The 21,384-nt window shown below is 35.6% G+C and overlaps 4 protein-coding genes across 13 annotated transcripts; 1 reads left to right on the top strand and 3 right to left on the bottom strand.

The window, feature by feature from the left end:
- Positions 1-1,951: 1,951 nt before the first annotated feature.
- On the bottom strand, positions 1,952-6,982 carry LOC142522966 (uncharacterized). 5 transcript variants are annotated; one of them, XM_075626581.1, is made up of 7 exons: positions 6,684-6,982; positions 5,888-5,995; positions 5,641-5,805; positions 5,225-5,304; positions 3,233-4,915; positions 2,965-3,133; positions 1,952-2,605 (listed from the first exon to the last, which is right to left on the bottom strand). In XM_075626581.1, exons 3-7 carry the CDS (start codon positions 5,678-5,680, stop codon positions 1,983-1,985), a joined length of 2,595 nt encoding a protein of 864 aa, XP_075482696.1. In that variant the 5' UTR covers positions 5,681-5,805; positions 5,888-5,995; positions 6,684-6,982; the 3' UTR covers positions 1,952-1,982. The 5 variants fall into 5 exon arrangements, with proteins under 5 accessions (XP_075482696.1, XP_075482697.1, XP_075482698.1 ...); XM_075626582.1 differs by having other exon boundaries at positions 5,641-5,808; positions 5,890-5,995; XM_075626583.1 differs by having other exon boundaries at positions 6,762-6,982.
- Positions 6,983-11,265: 4,283 nt separating this feature from the next.
- LOC142523301 (uncharacterized) lies at positions 11,266-13,890 on the bottom strand. Of its 2 annotated transcripts, XM_075627047.1 has the most exons (6): positions 13,711-13,890; positions 13,526-13,613; positions 13,199-13,289; positions 12,579-12,663; positions 12,239-12,395; positions 11,266-11,670 (listed from the first exon to the last, which is right to left on the bottom strand). In XM_075627047.1, the coding sequence occupies exons 1-6, from the start codon at positions 13,801-13,803 to the stop codon at positions 11,555-11,557; spliced, it is 630 nt and encodes a 209-aa protein (XP_075483162.1). In that variant the 5' UTR covers positions 13,804-13,890; the 3' UTR covers positions 11,266-11,554. The 2 variants fall into 2 exon arrangements, with proteins under 2 accessions (XP_075483162.1, XP_075483163.1); XM_075627048.1 differs by lacking the exon at positions 13,526-13,613 and having other exon boundaries at positions 13,711-13,829.
- Positions 13,891-15,465: 1,575 nt separating this feature from the next.
- LOC142522896 (dehydrodolichyl diphosphate synthase 6-like) lies at positions 15,466-18,125 on the top strand. Of its 5 annotated transcripts, XM_075626478.1 has the most exons (4): positions 15,466-15,863; positions 15,940-16,053; positions 16,993-17,050; positions 17,143-18,125. In XM_075626478.1, exon 4 carries the CDS (start codon positions 17,187-17,189, stop codon positions 17,883-17,885), a length of 699 nt encoding a protein of 232 aa, XP_075482593.1. In that variant the 5' UTR covers positions 15,466-15,863; positions 15,940-16,053; positions 16,993-17,050; positions 17,143-17,186; the 3' UTR covers positions 17,886-18,125. The 5 variants fall into 5 exon arrangements, with proteins under 5 accessions (XP_075482593.1, XP_075482591.1, XP_075482589.1 ...); XM_075626476.1 differs by lacking the exon at positions 15,940-16,053; XM_075626474.1 differs by having other exon boundaries at positions 16,993-18,125.
- Positions 18,126-20,363: 2,238 nt separating this feature from the next.
- On the bottom strand, positions 20,364-21,364 carry LOC142522964 (vacuolar iron transporter homolog 2-like). The gene has a single exon (XM_075626578.1). It carries the CDS (start codon positions 21,236-21,238, stop codon positions 20,510-20,512), a length of 729 nt encoding a protein of 242 aa, XP_075482693.1. The 5' UTR covers positions 21,239-21,364; the 3' UTR covers positions 20,364-20,509.
- Between the last annotated feature and the right edge of the window lie 20 nt (positions 21,365-21,384).

The following is a 21,384-nucleotide window of genomic DNA, read 5'->3' as shown; positions in this document are numbered from 1 at the left end:
AACTAGTGGGCTTGGGTAAAATCAAGTAAACTTTAAATGGGCTCAAATATGTTTGGGACATTTAAATAAAAGTCCATGGGCCTTGTAATTGTTACAAGCCCAAGTCAATAGCATGCTTGGGAGGTGAAGGGTTGGGGAATACTTTTTATTAAAAAATTACATGGCATGCAAAAGGTTGTCTCTACTTTTTAACACACCAAGACAACTCATTCACTCTCTTTCCCTCCCTCACTTGGCCGAAATTTGCATCTCTTTTTCTCTCTCAATTTTGTTCAATTGTTGAGGAATTTTTGCACTTCTCTTTGAAAAATCTTCTTACTTTTCTAGTGCAAAGTAAGAATGGTTTTAGTTAGCAAGTGGTGGGCTTAATATTTGAGCAAGGAGTGCTCAAAGGAGGAGAGCTTGTAGATTTGTCTTGCCTTTGAAGAGCCAAGTTGTTTACAACTTGGTTGGAGCCATTACATCAATCTTTGAGATTGATAGGTATATCTTCTAAACACACTATGAATGTCATATTTTGTGTTTTGTATTTGCTACACATCCTAGTACATGAGGTGTTCGGTTTTCTTGCTACAAAATAAATTTCCGTTGCGCTTTTGAACACCTAAAATCTATCCTCTTTCAATGTTTGGCATTATGTGGCCCTTAAAGCATAGTCATTAGTGGCCCCGCTGATTGATTGAGATTTGGGATTTGATAGCGCTTTGTCGACGTTATCATACGAGTATTCCTGATTGAGGTCGGTGTGCCAGCTCAAGCATTGATTTGATATCGATTCGTTTGATTATGAATGTGCTCAATTGATGGGCATTTGACCTGATACCTCCACGACATACATGCATTGCATATCATATATCATTGTTTAGATACTTGTAGTATATATTGTGGTTGTTTCAGACTGAGCTTTGCTCATCCCAGAGGGGCTGTTCTTGTCTTTGTATGTTGACAATGACAGGTATTTCAGGTTATCAGGAGACCGGAGATGATACTTCTGGAGGGAGTCACAGTTTGAGCTGAGGTTTTATGTTTTTCCCAGTGTATATATGTATCTATATACCGGGGCATATCCCGAGGATATGAATTGTTTGTATGTGGTTGGCTTTGATTACGTGTGGGCATGTTTTATGATATGATATGAAATACTATTTTTAGTATTCAAATAATATATTTCGGGCTCATTGTAAAGAAAATTTAAATTCGTTTTCCGCTGTATTTAATTGACCCTAATCAAATTGCATTGTAATAACGATTAGGAGTTAAGGACCCCACATGGAGTGGTATCAGAGTGAGGTTTGAGCCAGTGTGTGGGCGCCGCACGTTGTGAAGCGTTTTAAAGCCGTGAGGTCCTCGGACCCAAGCGGACAATATCACAAGTGGGTTGGGCCGTGACATTTGGTATCAGAACGAGGTTTGAGCCAGTGTGTGGGCGCCGCACGTTGTGACGTGTTTTAAAGCCGTGAGGCCCTCGGGCCAAAGCGGACAATATCACAAGTGGGTTGGACCGTGACATTTGGTATCAGAGCGAGGTTTGAGCCAGTGTGTGGGCGCCGCACATTGTAACGCATTTTAAAGCCGTGAAGCCCTCGGACCAAAGCGGACAATATCACAAGTGGGTTGGACCGTGAGAAGTAGGTGATCGGTTGACAAATGATTTTGATTTTGATTTTACTTACCTACATTTTTTCAAGCCAGCGTTTCACACAAGGTTGGGTGAATTTTATTTGGAAGGAATGATTTTATTTGAAGAACGAAATGAAAGATGATTTCAAATGACACTCATTTTGAGAGTATTGAAATTCCATCACAATTATTATTGAAATTGCATAACTTGATAATGAATGTAATCCAAGCTATTCTGTACATTTTTGCCCTCGTAATTGAGTGTTGCTACTGACAAACTTTTATAGCTAAAACAAACCAATCTGCATGGCAAGAAGATGATCCAGGAATGGGACATTTCAAAACTCCACAAGAAGTTGTCTTCAAATATGCTTGACCATTTCGTCGATCAACTCTTTAGTGATCCGATATTCAATCTCTTTACTGATAACATTTATGTCATCATCTATCAAACCAGACCATGGGTTTGACTGCAAATCATGGGCCAGAAGATTATCAAGAGAATAATATGACTCATCTGCTGCAGGGTGCAAATTTTCTTGAATAATTTGCCATAAACAAGACAGAAGCTTCCTTCCACGTGGTGCTTTATGCAAAAATCCAGTAGCTTTTTCGATATACCTCGACATATTCGCAGGTTGCTTGAGTATAGTCGGAAGTACTTCATTTAACAAATCAAAAATCATCTTGTGACTTGATTTTTCTCCATGGTATTTTGTGCACATTTCGTTATCCTTAGTGGTTTGTCGTTTGTAAGAATCCTCCACCTCTTCAAAGACCTGATAACTGATAGGCTTACCAAGTGGATCCCATTTAGTCAAAGAACGACCGTGTGAACCATCATACAGACCTGCAGCCACAAGCAAATCTCTAACAAAGGCTTCATCATGATCCTCTATGTCTATTTCAACTTCCCTTGGTTGCTGATCACTTATAGTCTCCTTTGGAAAAGAACCTTCGAGTTGATTCAGTCTTCTTCGTAACTCTGTACGATCAAAAGTAAAAAAGGAGAAATGACATGGTATGAGAAAATATTTTAGAATATCTGAAGAAACTATTACATGTAGATGATCACATGTCACAGTATCAATTGTATTATGCGCTGCAGTTGCATTATTTTCTTACTGCTAAGCTAATGCTCTTATAGTCAAAAGGTTAATGAGTTTCAAGAGAAATTGATTAGACATTTATACTGAAAAAATTTCCAATTACAGCCAACAAAAAATTTTAACTGGCAATTATATTTCATATTGAAACTTTTTTAACTCCATGTTGCAACAAAATATTGATTGCCAAAATCAATCAGTAGGCTACATAAGTGAATCAATAGTTCCATTTACCAACCATTCAAGTTTGAGTTTATTTCCTTGAATACTTGAGGCATCTCACTTTCTTCCAGCTGATGTACACCTGAAGATGGTGTTGTACTTAAGTAATCTGTTGACCTCCAGTACTCTTCATGAATACTGCTGCACACAGATGCCGGGCTTGGTGGCACTTCAGTGAAATTTTCCTTCAATAAACAACAATAGAAAAAATGTTTAGAAAATCGATGACTTGATTAGAACAATGAATCTAATATTCGGAAGGGAGACTCGAATAAGATTCTCACTCGTGTTTCGCAGAAATTCATGATAACAGTTGGTCCACTTGTGATGTCTTTTAAGAAGTGGTTATTCTTTTGAGGTGGTTCCGGTATCGACTTAACTCTCCTACGAAACAACCTCCCTCCAAGGGTCAAGCTGTATTTAAAGCTTGAAACCTTTTGCTTGATGTTGAACCTTTCCTTCTTCTGTTTTTTGGTAGGTAACGAGGCTTTCTCAAAAACTTCATGCTTCCTCCTTATTTGTGCCCCAGTTAGTATATGGCGATCCTCGAGAAGGAGCTTCCCAAATGAAGTTCCTGATACTGGAGCAGACAAAGATCTAACCAGGTTTCGAGGGGACTGTTGTTTGTGCTGCAGTACATTGTCATCAAGCTCCCGTCTGAAAGACACATTTTGAATTTCTAGTTCATTAGCAAAATTATCAGGGTAGCTCATTTTATTATCACTCGACACTGATCTTTTAGATCTATCCGGGACAGACACAGAAATTTCTCGGTGTGCTTCTCCTTTCAGAACATTTGTCAGCCTCTCTGTCAAGAATTTTCTTGTGTCTCTGTTAATGAACTCGGGAGAACCCGTTCCATTAAACTGAATTTCACTTCTGTGTGACCATGTAGACTCTGACCGAGGTAAATTCATGCCAATTTCTTTTGTCACACCTTCTCTGACTTGTTGAGCTATACGCTGAGCTATTTGTTTTGGTTCAGAAGGCTTTCCCCAATAAGGAGTCTCGATTTCTCCTCCTCTAGCAGTTGTTCTCTTTTTAGAACTTTTACCTTGAAGTTCATTCTTCAGTCTTTCTTTCACCTCTTCAAGGAAATCTTTTATGCTACCTCTCTCTTCTGAAGTGCTAGGCGTATTGTTCCATGAATCTTCAAAAAGACCCAATCTTCCATGTCCGGGCTGTAAAATTACAATCTTGGTGGGAGCTGAAACCAAATCAAGTGAGAGATCAGAATTCATCATTTGAGATGCACAAATTTGAGTTTGAGACATCCTATTTGAATATAGAGATTCCTTCTCTTCGGCTGGACTATATTTGCTTTTCATTTTGCAGTTCTGCAAAGTAAGTGTTTCACGTGGCCCTGCAAGAACCGCAAGAACCTTGGGTTCCCTCAGTCTATCACTAGTCTCACTTCTTTTAGAATTAGCATAACAATAAGTCTTTTCTCTGTTGAGGTCTGCTCGTGCAATCAACTGTGTTGCATTGCTGCTGTGTTCTACAACCTTGCAACAGTCCCTAAATCTTGCAGCTTGCCAAGCTTCGAACTCTTTCTTAAACCTCTGCAGTTCTTCTTCTTGAGGATGTTCTCGAGGCTTCGGCTTGTTCAACTTCACACGAGTGCCCCATGTTCCAGAATGGCTGTCAATATGATGGTTAAGGGAACCAGATTCCAGCTGCTGAGAGGGAATTGAGGCGGGAAGGACACGAGGAACCGAACCATTTTCGGATCGTTCCTTCCCCAACAACTTGCCTTCTGAAGTTTTATTTTTCACTTCAACCACTTGTAGTGCAGCTTTTGAATCAAAGGGTAGCATATCAACTCCCATTAGACGAGCCACTATGCTAGGTGAATTTTTTTTCATTTTTGATTTTTCGGCAATCTCCTTGCTGATCAACTTTTTCATTGGGGCCTCATAGGGATGGCAGTTCTTGTCAGATGACTCCTTCGTCACTTTATAAGCATACTGAACACATGCAGAAAACCAAAAGAATGATATTGGCATGAAAAACAGAAACAACCATCATCCAATTGCTTTGTGGAATTTAAGAGATCGTCGGAGACAAGCTTGATAATCTATTGGAACCAGAATAGAACATTCAGGAAAACAAGAGATTCGTTGTTTTGTAGCAAAGAAGAGGAGTATGACCATTACGGCTACCATTAACACTGATTGGATACAGGAAGCGAATAAAAGTTGTGCAAATGGTAAAAGGAGAAAAATGAAAAAAAAAAAATTATGTGGACAAAACCAGTACAAAGCAATAACTCTTACCAGTATGTTATCTCTTACAGCACATAAGCCATACGATGCCTCCACAGGAAGCTCCAAACTGTTTCGTGGTGCCTCCAAGCCTGAAAAACTCAAAGAAAAATAATTTTTTTATGACCACTTAGCTTTATTGAGAGAGTTTCAAAAAGAAGAAAATGCTCCACCTTTTTCAGTTTTCATAGTTTTAACAGCTTAGCTTTCTATTTTTAAAGTTTCAAGGAACATGGTGCCTAGGAAACATATTAGTGCGATCTGTTGATATAATTCAAATTACACAGCCTGCGGTATTTTCTCAAAAGATAATCACTACTACTCATGGATCAAAGAAACATAATCACTTCTAGATGAACTAATTCCGTGAGCAAACGGGAGGCTTCATCTGAAAAGTATTACGAGTGCCTGAGTGATGAAACACTTACCCCCAACATGTCTCTGATGTGAAACAACTTTTTTTGCCATGTAGTCTTAGTCAGTTTCAAGAAAATGGAACAAAATTCCCACGCAAAAATAACTGTTCTCCAAATATATATGTGACTACATCCTCAAAAGGAAACTACAAGCTTTATTGTGGGAAGGACCATCCACTCCTGCAGAAAAAAGGGGAAGCAGTGTTACGAGATCAACACGAAGAGTGGTTTTTCCAAAATCAAATATGTCAATATACACACTAAATGGTCCCAAGATTGTAATTTGCATCATACCATTCCTTAAGCATGGTTACTTGCTGCAAATTTCTATGGCAGCAATATTTCTAAGGAACACAGAGGCCATCAACTGCGAATTGGTCAAATTGAGATGGTGTCATTGGTTGATTACCGGTTAGTCTATCATACACCTGGAGTGTTTCTGCCCTATTCCACTAACATTATATTACGTGGGTCTCCCACATTTTTATGAAAGTTAGACATATATGTTAATAATCGCTAACATTTTACTACAGCAAAACATAGAATAATCCGTTGATTATGATGTCGCAAATGGAACAGAGGATCATAATAAGGATGTAAATCAATTAAAATTGTGACAATTTGAAGCTAATTCAACTTTTGACACGTCCGAAAAAGGACATTCTACTGGAAGAGAGATTTTTCTCTGCGTAGATGCAACAGTGTAGTAAAGGAAACTTTCACAACAAAAAAGAATCTCTCTAAAAACACAAAAAAAAGGGTAAATGCAAGATCACGGGGAAGAAAATGGTATAAAATTATGCTCCCAGAAATATTTTCGATCACCACACATTTCATTAATGATGGCCATAAATTTAATCTAAACTGAAAAATCGTCCGATCCAACTAAAATTCAAGAACCCAAGATCCCGTCTGACATGACTAATGAAACCATAAACATATCATTAACAACCCAGTACTGCTTAAGAATCCAAACGCACTAATCAAGAGAATGGAAACATAACAAGTACATCCCAAATTCGGCAAAAAAAAAAAACAAGCCATATCATCCATACCTATTGAACATTAATGATTCTGGGCTCGGCATTAACAGCTCCAAAAACGTGAACTTTACAAAAAACACAAATCTTTACCGCCAGAACTTAAAAACAAAATGGGATGGAGAATGGGCTTGCAAAGCAACAACAGAAGAAATGGTAGCTAGCTCCTGAGGGGATAATGATATGGTAAAATTAATATATAATTGCTCTTAACAAAAAGAAGTATAATGTGATGACAACTATTGCTGTAAATCACGCAATCAAGAACCCAAAAGCCACCTCTTTATCTCTCTCTCTCTGCTGTTTTTTTATATTTAATGTAATTAAATTAATTATGAACATTAATTAATTGCTCTATTATAAGGAAAAAAAATAGTTGGTAAAGAATCGAGTTCACCATGTAACGTGGAAAGTGCACTGGACTTGCTTTTTCACATTCTTTTTCCTCTTCTTTCTCGTTATTTTTTGTATGTATACATATGTTATTGTGTGAAAAGTATTTCCGAGCTCGGATTATAAATATCACAGTAAGTAAAATAACATCTGATCAAATATTTTTGTTATGTTTTTATGATCTACAATGTTTCTCAATTTTAAAAAAAGATTGCAAACTATATATATAATTGTATCTATCGATATACCAAATCAAATCCCCATGTTCTTGATGGTGATTTGTTTTTATGGTCTCCATCCTATTTATGAATATAATAATTATTACAGATGTTGATAGTGAAAAAAGTCCAACTTGTAGTCTCACAAGCTCATATATTTCACAATTTGATATTTACAAAACTGACATTGATGGCTTGTTTTTTTTTTAAAAAAAAAAACCATCATTGATTGCTTGATTTTAGTACTGTAAATTTGTCAAATAAGAGTAGATATCTTGTGAGACGGTCTTACGAATCTTTATCTGTGAGGCTGGTCAACTCTATCGATATTCACAATAAAAAGTAACACTTTTAGTATAAAAAGCAATATTTTTCCAAAGATGACCCAAATAAGAGATCTGTCTCACAAAATATGACCCGTGAGATCGTCTCACACAAATTTTTGCAGCCAAACAATGTTTAATCTTGTATTGCTAGATAGCAGGAAGTTCGAAGGGTAACATTGAATTTTACTCGTAAATATGTATTATATGTTAATGAGATGTTAAATACTCGACGTGATCCTTTTTTCATTTCACGCATGTTGGGTTCACAAAAAAAACGTAGAGTTCATACATAAAAATAAATGAGGGTTGTTTGATATATTACAAAATAAAATAATATATTTTCAATCGAACGATGATTGAGTCAATAACCACCAAGATTCAAGAATATCTGTTATAAAAAATATATGTGTCAGGATGATATAATAATAAGTGTAGTATTTCGTATACATAATAACTGGCATATATGTATATGTATATTATACGTAATGGAATGGAATGGAATTACTTGTAGAATGCTAAATTAAGCAAGAGGCCGGCGAGACTTTACCCGCCGGCGGATGCTGACCGCTCCAAATGTTACCAAATTTTTATATTAATTCAAATTGATGTAATTCCTTCAGTCAAATCAAAAACAGTAAATACAGCTCATAAAAGAAAAAATATAACGGTGTTGTGCGCCATTTGGCTCAAATATAGTCACGCATTTTGTTGGGGAAAAGGGAAATGAATGGATGAATGTCAACATCAACAATTTCCACTGTGCACCCAATCATTCGTCTTTCAGCTCGGATATTCGCCTCAATTTTAGAGCAAACCAACTAGTATCATGTTTCTATATGAACAATATATATATATTTGCAGTAGTATGTAACTCACATTAGATAATTAAATTGTATTTAACAAAGCTCGTGTGACGGATTTTCCGACAATTTTAATGGATGGAATCAAACACTTGATCATTGGATATACATTGAGCTGATATATATTATTTTATTTGATGTAGAGATGAATAAATGAAAGTAGTATTATAGAACATAATTGTCGTGTTATTTGCAAGCCATGTCATTCAAATATCCTCTCCGTTTAAATATTCATCATTGTACACCATTGATTTGTGTGCCACAACAATATCCGGTTACAACTTTATAACCGGATATTGTAATTTTTTTTTATTTCTTGAAACAAGCGTGAGTGAGACGCGCTTGTTTTTTGGGTCGAGTTTTTTTTTTGGTCGAGACTCGAGATGGGTCGAGCTTTTTTTTTTTGTCGAGCTTTTTTTTTTTGTCGGGCTGGGTCGAGGTGAAGAGACCCAAGCTCTTCAGCACCTTGACCCAAGCAGCTTTTTTTCATTTTTTTTATTTATTTAATAAATTTTTTAAATTTATTAATGCTTATTTTTTTACAAATTATTTATTCAAAAATAATTGTAATAAACTTTCTAATTTTATATTACAATAAAAATATAATACTAAATAATTGATAAAAGTAATTAAAATGGTGAAATGATTTCATTTAAATGAAAATAAAATATTAATTAAAGAGACAGTGGGACTCATAAATATTTGGTTGGTGTGAATATTTGATTGTGAAATATGAGATATTTGAGTAGAGAAATATTTAACAAATATTCAAAGAAAATACCCTCTTTATAGTGGATGGCCTTAATGTGTTTGGATCAATGGTTTGATGTGATTGGACAAATAGTAAATAATGTTAAATGTCAAGAATCTCATAAGATCGATTATCATGTGGATTTAGAGTTGCCACTTGGAAATATATTTTAATTATATGCTAAAATCCTACCATTTAATTTATAACTGATATTAATATATATATTGACCTACCTTATCTTATATTAGATCTACAGCTTATTTAACGTCCACAACTTGGTTTTAATTAATTAATAAAGAAAACAATTTTTCGGACGAATCTCTCGAATAAGACTTACACAATACGGTTTACTTGCTAGCTTGATTTGCATATTAATGCGTTAATATGAAGATTTACCTAATACGCATTGAAAGATAGTGACTGCGAATTCTCACGTCATTAAAAGAAAACATATGTGCATTTAGAACAGTGTGAAATCGATTGTAAAAACAATACATTAATACCTAATCAGTCATATTTTCCAGACGTGCTTGCAAGTCAATTTCACGAAGAGATTTAATACAGACCATTTTTAATTTTTTTTAAAGAGAGAATCTTTCTCATTTGTTAGATAATTGGTTGAAAGATGACAAATGCATGCATGTATGTGTATGTAATTAAATTTTGTAAAATCTTCTACTCCATATATACTTCGTGTTACGCATGTATTTTTTAATATTTCTCGAATTAAATTTTATGTATACGGTTTATTAAGCACGAGTCTCTTAATTAGAAACTTTACCAATGTTCTTTCACGTAATTATCTTATTCAAATTACAAAATCAACGTCCCCGATTATGGATTGATTTACTTCATGATTTGATCATGAGAAAAAAATAGTTTAGTCCATGTTGATTAGATCTGACAATCAGCCTTCTCGATAATTAGAGCGAAAATACCCACTTTAATTTTTTTTTAACTAGTCATATCTTATGTATTTCAGACGAAAGTTGCCCATCTTTCAATAATTCTATTGTTATTTATTCTTTTTTAAAATAAGTAGGATTACATTTGTATATTGATGAATTTGGATTTAATAGTAGGTTTGTTTATTTAACTTGGTGTAGTTAATACATTAAGTATTGTTTAAATTTTATTAACGATGTTAATGTGTGTATAACTTAATGTATTACCTCCAAATCTTGAAATGGCATCCACCCTTCATTTGGGGATCATAGAATTTCCCCCAACAAGTACTTGTAATCATCGCACGTGTGATTAAGGGCAAACCCAAGTGATCTTTTGGTTGGGTGGGGGGGGGGGGGGGTGCATAGAGGGGTTGGGGGTTGAGTACGTGGGGTTTGGTGTATTGTATTATTGTAAAATAATAAAAGCAACTTTAGGGTGATGGAATAAAAAGTAGTACTTGTAAGGGAGATGCATGGAGCTAGTTTCTTTTGAGTGGGGCTTTAATTAGGTTGTAAAGGAGGCGTTATCAAATGATGTCGGGAGCGTGTTACATGTGCATGGTCCTTAAACAATTACTTCTCAAAGAATCTACTCATACCGTAAAGTAGGCTGGCCATCACCTTTAGTTGGAATAGGCTTCCACTTTTCCCTTGTTTGTGCCATTCTGACACATGATTTGTAGTTCTTCTATGGTGAGATCATTAGGTGTTTCCTTTCGTTTTTGTGACTTATTTATAGCATCCTTAGTGTGTGACTAATGATTATATTCATCATATAATCATTCTTTGTGTTGGACTAATTATTTGTGTTTTCTTCAAGTTGTAGACGCTTCACAATGATTTCAGTGAAGTTCTTGATTTTCGGCCCTTCTTGATTTTCGGCCCTTCCATATAATGGATTTGAAGAGATTTTTGAGTTGATTTGGAGGCCCTTCAATATAACGGGCTCTGAAAAAAAACAATTTGGTAAACCATTACTTTCTTTCACAAAGGCAACGTCTATGTATTTCACAATCACTTAGCGGTGACTTCGAAGAGACAATTCATGCAAAATCAAAATCCACTAGGTATCAAGTGTTCCATGATCAACAGATGGCTAGGATTAAAAGAATGAAAGATATCATTTAGTATAGAAGAAATTAGTGGAACCAAGAAGAAGCAAGGGCTATTGCTTTGTAGTCTAATTCTTACCAAGTGAAAGCTTCACATCTCACCTTCTGAATCAAACTAAGTTTCATGCTCAATATTGTCGCAAATATTTGGTACGAAATTCCAAGGACGTCACTCAAAATCGCCAACAGTTTTGAAAAGTATGTTGTGTACAACAAATGTTTCACCAAAGCAAAGACGTCTCTATTCTCAAAATCCGTAGCACAAGTTTTGGGAAGAATCTAGTGATTTTGCAGCAAGTCCAATAAGGTGGAGTATATTTGTTCTTTTGTGATATCCCTGTTACAAGTTTTTAGCATATGAATGGTAGCCCCTGGATGATTTTTCAACCTGGCAACTGTGACAGATAACAGGCAAACTTGAATTATAAACGTAAAAAATATGAAGCTGTTATACATTCTTTTGCATCCTAGAAACCAACAATCACTCTAGTGTCTGATTCAAATAGGTACATACAATTTACGAGCTACAGTTCATGAATATGATGATATGCATAAATAAGGTGAGGATAAAGAATATGTACGTTTTTGAAACTCCCATATTTTTCAACTCTTCAACATAGATAGACCAGCCTGTTTCAAAATTTATGGAAAATGTAGTTATGTTGCTTTTTTAACCTTCTACGTTGATCATGAAGTCCAACGGGAAAATGAGAATACGAGGACGTGATCATTTCATTGATGTAAATGTAACAAGAAACACGATAACAAATCTATTCGACCTTCTTTTGAGTTTTTCAAGACATTCACCCAACGAAATGTCTTGATAAATATTTAGTCAGCAGATCTTTCAACATGGGATGCTACAGAACAAAATAGTTTTAATTGGATTAAATGGATTGTGTCACTTATTAAATTCATGAAAAGCAAGAAAATACAGCATTGACATTTGTAGGCATCATTTACCTCCAGGAATCTCTCTGCCAGACTTTGGAATCGGGACAGTTGCCAGAAGTGGGATGTTGGATTCCAGAACCCGTAACACAGCAGGAAAGAAAGATGAACTAAACAGCTCCATTTTACCAACTTCATCAATAACGAACAGATCAGTGTCTTCCTTGACCTAGTTGGAGGGAAAATTTATATTCAGCTAAAACTTCTAGATTTACCATTTTCCCAACAAAAAAAAAAGGGTCTGGCCACCATTATCCAAGAACCATCAAACTGCAAGTAAGCTGGAAAATTAACTTAATGTTCTCACCTATCCTAACTGTAACTTGTGCCAAACAATGTTGAATCCATTTACCTGTAGCTCAGGCAGTGCTAATGATTCAAAGGATGAGACGTCAACTTTGTACTTTCCCACACTGGGCCATCTTTGAGATTCGAGACTGCCAAGGATAAAGATAATTTACTCTCAGATTCTAAAACAGCAACTAGATCAGTGGACAGAGCAAACAACATTAATTACAAAAAATATGACTACTATATGTAAACTGAAACGGCGGACCATGGAAGCGGTACGTTTTTCAAATAACTAAAATGCCACCATACAATAACTACAGTCGATGCTTGGGGAGCTTTCCATAATGGTTTAACTCCTATCCAATGAAAGAAAAATTCTCATGAGCATACATGGGATCCATCCCGAGTAGGATATCATTCATCTTTCATTGTTCTATGCTTCGAAGAAGGAGCATCTTTTAGATGATTTTTTAGATAAAAAATATTTAAGCCCTCTTTTTATAGCCTACCTGACTGCTGAGTTTTGTAAGCACTTACAGTTTAGCTATACATATTCTTGAAAATGCATGAATATCAGATAACAGTAAGTCACATTTCCGAAACAGACTGATTGTCAAACATAAAAAGATATTGTCCACAGTGAAATAAGGGAAAGGGGAAAATATCGCATTTTGTAGGTACCTAGTAGTTTTGGTGGAAGCAAGAGGACCTTGACGACCATCAAGAGTTACAACTTCAAAGCCTACCCTTTCTGAACCTTCTCTTATCTCCCCTACGTAATTCAAGTATCTCCAATCACATTCAACCCTTTCACCAACATAACAATAAAATAATAATCTCCCACCCCCATCCAAAACTAAATGTTATGCCACTCCAAAGTCAAAACCTAAGACAAATTAGTTATCCTACACTAACATCTCAACAAGATTATACCTTTTTTTAAGCAGAACATTCAATTTTAGAACATGAATCATTCTACACACAATGAAATAGGACATTGAAGCATACGAGTATAGAATCCTTGAATCTTTAAGGCGGGATTACAACGTTTCAGGGCTTCTAGCACTCGGATTATCAGAGTTGTTTTGCCTACTCCCTGTCCCCAAAAAAAAAAAACATATCAATCAATCGAAACTGGAAAAAGAAAAAGTCCAATCTTTGAGTAATGAATATAAGCAAAGGTGCATACAGACCGGAGAGCCAGTGACGAGAAAGCATTTTGAGGGAGCTGCAGCCGCCATTTGCTTCTCTCCCAATTCAGACCGGCGTCGAGAGAAGAAAATCATTTACTTGTTTGGCCTATAATACTCATTATTATAATTAAATTTACCATTTTTATCAAACTTAATTTTACCTTTTCCATTAATAGAAATAAAAAAAAAAACAAATTTCTCCTAAAAATAAATAAAAACTATTTTTGTGTTACCAGCTATATATTCAATTTATGTAGACTATATTTGTTTCTTTTAAACTAAGTTAATACCCCTGCGTGCCCAAAAAAAGGTATGCTTGCTTCAAGCTCCTTCGTATATCTATTTTATATATCATTTCTTTACATTTTAAGGTCCACATGGTTAACGAATTTAATCAATCCGAATTCGGTACGGTTCAATTCGAAACGAATATAATTGATTTCGGGGATTGAATTAAATTCAACATCAATAGTGAATTAGATTGGTTTACTTAAAAAAAATTGAAAATATTTTAATCTGGTCTGTTTGAATTCAATCGATTTCGTACAATTATATTAAATAGTATGTAGTATACATATAAATATATATTTGATAATTATTAAATAAATTAAGAATTTACATCATATTTATATCTAATATCTTTAATGGTTTTTAAAAAATTATTTCAATTTTATCTCACTCTGATCAAATCTGATTTCAATATAATTTAATTCGATTTCAATTTTGGATTGTATTACTCTCAATCCGGTAAATCCGAACGAGTCAAATCCAATATCTTATATGATCGGTTTGGTTTCAATCACATAGCAATACATAATCAACTTAATTCGGTCCAAAACCAATCCGATCTAGTCATGGTAACATGTCTATTTTAAAGTTATGTTCTTATTTGCTTATGCAAGCTCTATTAGCTTTGTATTTTCTTTGAGTAATTACAGACTCGAGCGTAAGAATGTTTATGCCGAACATTCGTCAGTTTCTTTAATATTTTAATATTTTGTTTGTGAAACAAATAATGATTCATTATATTTTTTTCTTTGAATTTGAAAGAAAATATCAGAACTCTTACCATTTGCGTTCGCATGAATCTTCTCAACTAAGGTAACGTTTTTATTTGGCTATTATAAATTTTATAATACAAAAACGTTTTTGATAAAGAACAAATACAGTACGGACAATAATTTCCCAATCAAAAAATCTCAGCACACCCTCTTTCTTTTTTTCCTCATAAATCATGTATTTGTTTTTTATTAAATCTCCAAACATATACATCTAAATTATTTGAATGCGACTTTAGTGCATGTCTGAACCAAAGAATGTTCATCACAATAATGTGATCCAAATTACTCATCACCCTCATTCTTATTGTCAAAAGCTTAAAAGCTACTTATATTTTATACGTCAAACTTTTTATTTAAATAAATTATGAATCCGAAATGCTAAATATTTTGGCTCGAGTTAGGCATTAAATTTTTGGTCGATCGCTTTATTTTAAATCAAATATCAAGCTTTAAAAAATAAAATCGTTACTTGAACTCGTGAATTTCGTTAATTTTAATATTTCAAAAAAAAAAAGGGGTAAAAGCTTATAAACATATGAGATCATTTGGAGTTTCTGATTTATTTTTTTTTTTAGAGAAAAGGGTTCCAATATGTTTGAACTTAGTTTGACCTTCGATAATTTGGAATGCGAGTTTGATCAAAAGTTCACGTGTGCTTTGATATATAATTTTGAATTCTATTTGAAAATTTTTTAAAAAAAAACCCGGAAAAACGGTTTCTTCTACAAATTAGATTTCCCTGCGACACTCGAACACAAACCACACCAAAGCTGTGATCCCAACAGACATATCTCAGTTTTCTTCCTTCCTTTCGTCATCTTTCATTCACACAAAACTCTGTCTCCCGCCAACATTGCCCCTAACAATCGCGCATATATACACAGTTGAACCCTCGAATTGGTGTACCGAATTATAGTTTTTACGCGTTTCAACTCTGTTGAACGATTGTGTTGTTTATATTTGATATATATCTCTTTAAATTAAAGCTGCATTGGTTTAGTCTTGTTGTGTAACCTCTTTCTACAAAAAACTTTACAGGGTTTTAAGATTGAAACTGGTTTCGCAATTTTGTGTCAAGAATCATATGCGAAGGTAATTTTTACCCTATCGCGCACGATTTGCAGTTGAATTCTATGTATTTATGCTTTATGTATTGGTTCCTGTTCAGGAAACTTGGAAATTGCGAAATTGTGCTTTTGTCCAAATATGTTTGCACTTGGTTCGTTGGTTTGATTTAATTTGGAGCCGGGGTGCAGAGTCGAAGAGATTTCTAAAAAATGATGTATGTGGTGTGTTCGGAGTGAAGGAACCCGTGATTCTGAATCCATCCTGTTAGATTGAATGATTTTTATCTCTTTGAATTTGTCGATGATTATGATGGACTCAAATCTACCTTAGTATGGTTTCGGTAGAAACCCAGCTCAAATCCGTTACTCAAATTTGAGACCTATAATCCAAACTCAATCTAAGGGTGTATTTGGATGGATGGATTTCAAATTATTTACCTTGTTTGGATCGAAAAAATTCAATTGATTTTTAAACCATTGCGTATGAAGTTAAGCAATTTCAACAATTGATTGCTGTGGATTTCAAATAAATATAAGGTGGGTGTCATTTGAATCCATTCCTCAAATCCACCTCCAAATCAAACCCATCAATCCAAGTTCAATCGAAGTTTATTCGATGCTCAGTGGTATCACTTGCATATAGTTTGATTTTATCGGGGTTACGACAAGTTGGCTGGAATTTGCGATTCTCTGAAAAGTTATCTTTTTTCCTATTTTCGGTTTTATTGTGTTTCTTTTCTATTTCTGTCCTCATAGGGGGCCAATAAATTTTATGAATTACCATTCAATGAACACGAGCTGAAATCAGGCTTTTGATTTAGGGGGAAAACTTTTTGGATAATATTTATGTGGAATTGGGAAAAAAGGTAACAAAGAGATGAAAAAGTAAGATTTGTAGATAATTACTTTAAGATTGTCCTTTATGCTTGAGAAGAGGAGCAAACATTCTGCCTTTGTTGGTTCCATCACCATGGGCTTAGTAGTGTACCAAGCCACAAGGCCTTTGATCAGTAGCTGCAGAATTTGACATGAATTCTTTTCTCTTACTTTTATATCCCTGTATATCAGTGGATGAACTTTCCTGATGATTGTTGAGAATTATGCTTGGAGCTGTATGTTTAAATTCCGTTGGCATTTTTCTACGGAATTTGCAGTATCATAGGTTCGGCAAAAAATTGAAATGGACAACAAGGAGGAAACTCTTGCTGGCAGGTTGTTTGGAAGTTTTCTATGCTATGTGCGAAGATTTCTTTTTCGCGTTCTTTCTGTGGGTCCAATTCCAAATCACCTGGCCTTTATTTTAGATGGAAATAGAAGATATGCCAGGAAGTGGGATCTTGAAGAAGGAATGGGCCATAGAGCCGGATTTTTGTCTCTCATGTCATTGATGAAGTACTGCTACGAATTGGGTGTGAAATATGTGACCATATATGCGTTTAGCATCGACAATTTCAAAAGAAGGCCTGACGAAGTTCAGAGTGTGATGGATTTGATGCTCGAGAAAATTGAAGGTTTGCTCAAGGAAGAAAGTATAGTGAACCAATATGGGGTCAGGGTATATTTTATCGGGAACTTGAATCTTTTAAGTGAAACTATAAGACTTGCTGCTGAAAAGGCCATGAAAGCCACATCTAATAATGACAAAAGCATTCTCCTTGTTTGTGTGGCCTATACTTCAACTGATGAAATTGTGCATGCTGCTCAAGAATCTTGCAACAACAAGCGGCATGATATTCAATCTGCGATGAAAATGAATGATGCTCAAAATGGTGATATTGGTAAAAAAAATCTTGGGGAAAACTATGTTATAAAGCTTGCAGATATCGAGAGAAACATGTACATGGGAGTGGCACCTGATCCTGATATCTTGATCCGTTCCTCAGGCGAGACTCGACTGAGCAATTTTCTGCTTTGGCAAACTTCAAACTGCCTTTTGTATTCCCCCAAAGCATTGTGGCCGGAGGTTGGCTTGTGCCATTTGGTGTGGGCTGTACTGAGCTTCCAGAGAGTCCATACCGAGCTGGAGAAGAGAAGGAAGCAGCTGTAACATTTCTCTACACCTCAGTGCTCTTCTCGGGAAACTGGCATATGATATACATGTACTTGATGCATACTTATCCTCGAGCTTAATAGCAGGAAAGAATTAAGTACATTATAGTAGTTCTCTTTCAACCTAAAGTGATACTAATGTTTTATCCTATTTATCATCATTTGCATATAAGCAGTCCTGTATTGACCAGTTTTAGACATGACGGAATAATTAAAGCGGTGATGGTTTTGTATTTCAGGGTAAGCATTCTGGCCGGGTATATTTGATATGTGATTGCATTTCATACTGTACATATCGATATTGATGGGTTATGAGTTCAATTTAAGTATTTATTATTTAGCCCATTTTAAATTAACTATTTACCATATTAAAACTATTGAAGCCCTAAAGTGTCTACAAAGGGCCAAGCCCACTAAGCACTTTAAAGAAATCTAAAAATAGACGAACACTCTGACCGTACGAGGTACACACTCAATTTTTCATGCTCAAGCACTCTTTAGTTTTCAGAACATATCTTTGAACTTTCATGACTCTAGAGTGGGAGCGTACGTCAGGAACTTTGACGGCCTCGGACGTTTGTTTGTGATGTAAGGTGATAATTCATAAAATTTGTTGTTTTCCAGCTACTTAACTTGTTTACGAGCTAGATTGAATTGTTTTTCTTTTGTATTCTTGATAAACCAGCGTTTATATATGGATGTAGGAGGATCTGTTTGGGCAGTAAGAAGCCCCTTTGACATCTCTAAGATAAGAAATGATAAATATAAAAATAAGGGTTTTCATTCGTAAAATTTGTGAAAAGTGTCCACTAATCCCCCGACTAATTGGATCAAGCCCACATAGTAGTCCAGAGAATTAAATTTTTTGGCTACATCATATATTTTGTGAATACAAAAACTTTATTGTGAATACGAAAACTTTGGGCACTTGAAAATATGAGGGCTTCATTCTTACGTCTGTGACATGATTTTGACCTTCATCCTCCGATGTAAGACTGCAAGTTATAATTTGAAGTTATCCTAAAGATTCGTTTAATTTAGTTTGTAATTAATTATTTTAATCATGTTTAAACTAAGATATCTAATGGTACATTGGTTTCTTGTGCAAAAATTCTGTAACACCAAACGAGAGGAGTCATCACTAACACTCTTTTTGCTATAGATGTTCTGAAATCTTTAATCCCTCTTATTGGGACTACTCTAATACACTCTTCAATCTTCTGCAGCGTCCGTTGATGTTCTACACTTGCTTCTACAGCCGACTGATTTACCTAAATTTTGGATGTTAAGTTAACAAAAGTCGAGGCTATGGACCAACACGAAATTGTTAAGTAAAGTCATATTATAAAATCCTCAGATCTCAAGTAATCAATGGTATTTTCTTTCAAGGATATCAATATCTAACTTATATCTCAAGTCACTCTAATTTAGGAAGCAGTACTCTGTTGTTGAGGTTATATATTAATTATACGTATGATTTAGAGTAAATTTTCAGTGACTTGAATAATCTGTCATTGAACATTTAAATTAAAATCATATCTCAGCAAATGAACTCTTGGAGAGTATGGTTGCTCTTTATCGACAAACAATTATTGGTAGTTTTAAGAGATCTATTCAAGTCCCTCCATCACCCGTGATTATCAACAGATAAAATGGCACAAAAATTAAAGCATATAAAACAGGATTCAAAATCTATTAGAAATCTTGCTTGAAAGTGTCCAGCTCAACCGCGACAATCTTGTTAATCGCGTTCCCATGACGGTGGACGAATTCGTCAGACCCAGAAACTCTCCAAAGCTATTAGGAGGCAGCAACAGATCAGGGGTGATCTTGGGCCGGTAGACATTGACGAGAAAAGACGTGGTGAAAGACGCAGTGCTGTTGCCGTCCCACAGCTTGAAACGCTGTTTCAAGATGATACGCCCTGAATTGTAAGTCAGGTTGAAATTAGCAGAAGCTGAGTCAGGGGTCACCTGAAGAGCATCGTTGCTGATGGTCGCAGGCTTGACAACCTCAAAGATTCCGAAGTCTCTCTGGTTAAAAGGGACGTATTGGCGTTGGAATGTTGTGAGTTTTTGAGCTTCAGCAATGGTCGAAAGGAAAAAGCGTATAGCTATGGTGGCGATGATCAGATTTACCATTTCATTAGTTACCAGCAGAGCTAGGAATAATGAGAAGATTGATTGCCATTTGCGGGGAAGAAGGCTTTCAGGACCTTATTTATCTCTCCCATTTATACGTAAATCCATTGCATCACATGTCAAGTTATAAAACGCATCGAAATTGATAAAATTATTCTAAATGTGTTTTTTGAAGAGTTTTTATTTTTCATTTATTGCTTTGTTTCAGTAATGATATTCACACACACTGACATACAACCATATTTCTGACTAGATGCTGATAATATTTCATAAACATTATAACAATTATAATATTTCAAAAAGAATTGGCAACAATATTAATAGTATGTGTGTTATATATATAATTCGTCGAGCCGACAACCTCCAAAAAAACATAACTTTTTCCAGCTTTCTTTATTGTCGAATGTTACTTATTACAACATATATTCAATGAAAATAGATTGCCTTTTTGAATATATGATATATATATATATATATAGATTCATTCTGGTTTGTGATCTTTATCTATCGGTTTAAGCAAGCCATAGGTTACCGCCATAGAAATCCACCCTCCGACCAGAACTCTCATGGCAGAAAACCTAACTGATGACCCGCCAAGATATGCTCCAACTCCCCCGAAAGCAACCAGTGAGACGGATGTCACGACCACTATCACCACCACTCTGATCGTGTTGTGTGAAACCGCCATTGCTGACAGCAGAGGCAAAGCTGATCCACAAAGAAACGCTGATGCCGATGCTCCCGCGGCTTTATACGGATTCGGCAACGTTTCCTCCAGGAAAGCGTGCGAGCGATCGCTTGATATAATTTTCATGAAAGGAGACTTGGGAGTGGCTCGTGATGGCGCCTCGATATCCCCATTCAAGTTACCTTTGGCATCGTTGTTGCTTTTACAAATCTCAGCTTCTGAATTGGGTTTTTGAATAGATATGATCCGTTCGATATCTCTTTGCGTCGAAACGGATGCGAACTCGCCGACGGCCATGCTGCATGCCCCGGCCAGAGCTCCAGCCAGGCCCGACACGATGACAAGCCATTGATCGTGATCTTTAGCGGCGGTGACTCCAAGCATGAGGGATGTGGTGGACAGCAAGCCGTCGTTGGCTCCAAGAATGGCGGCTCGCAGCCATTGTGCCCGTTGTAGCAGTTCAACCTTTCCAAAATCTTCATCCTCTGGTATGGGCAGTTTGATTTCAATGGAGGAAACCATTTAAATAATCCAGAGAAAAAGGGATTTTCGGGAGTGTGGAGTTGAACTGGAAAACACGCTCCCTGTGCGTGAAAGCATTTAATAATCTCGTTCTTAGGCGATGTCGGAGAAGAGGATAAATCCATCGTGGAGAGCTAAGAAAGAGC

Source organism: Primulina tabacum, chromosome 13 (genome assembly GCF_025594145.1).
Source record: "Primulina tabacum isolate GXHZ01 chromosome 13, ASM2559414v2, whole genome shotgun sequence".
Taxonomy (NCBI): domain Eukaryota; kingdom Viridiplantae; phylum Streptophyta; class Magnoliopsida; order Lamiales; family Gesneriaceae; genus Primulina; species Primulina tabacum.
This window is presented reverse-complemented; position numbering and strand designations above follow the sequence as displayed.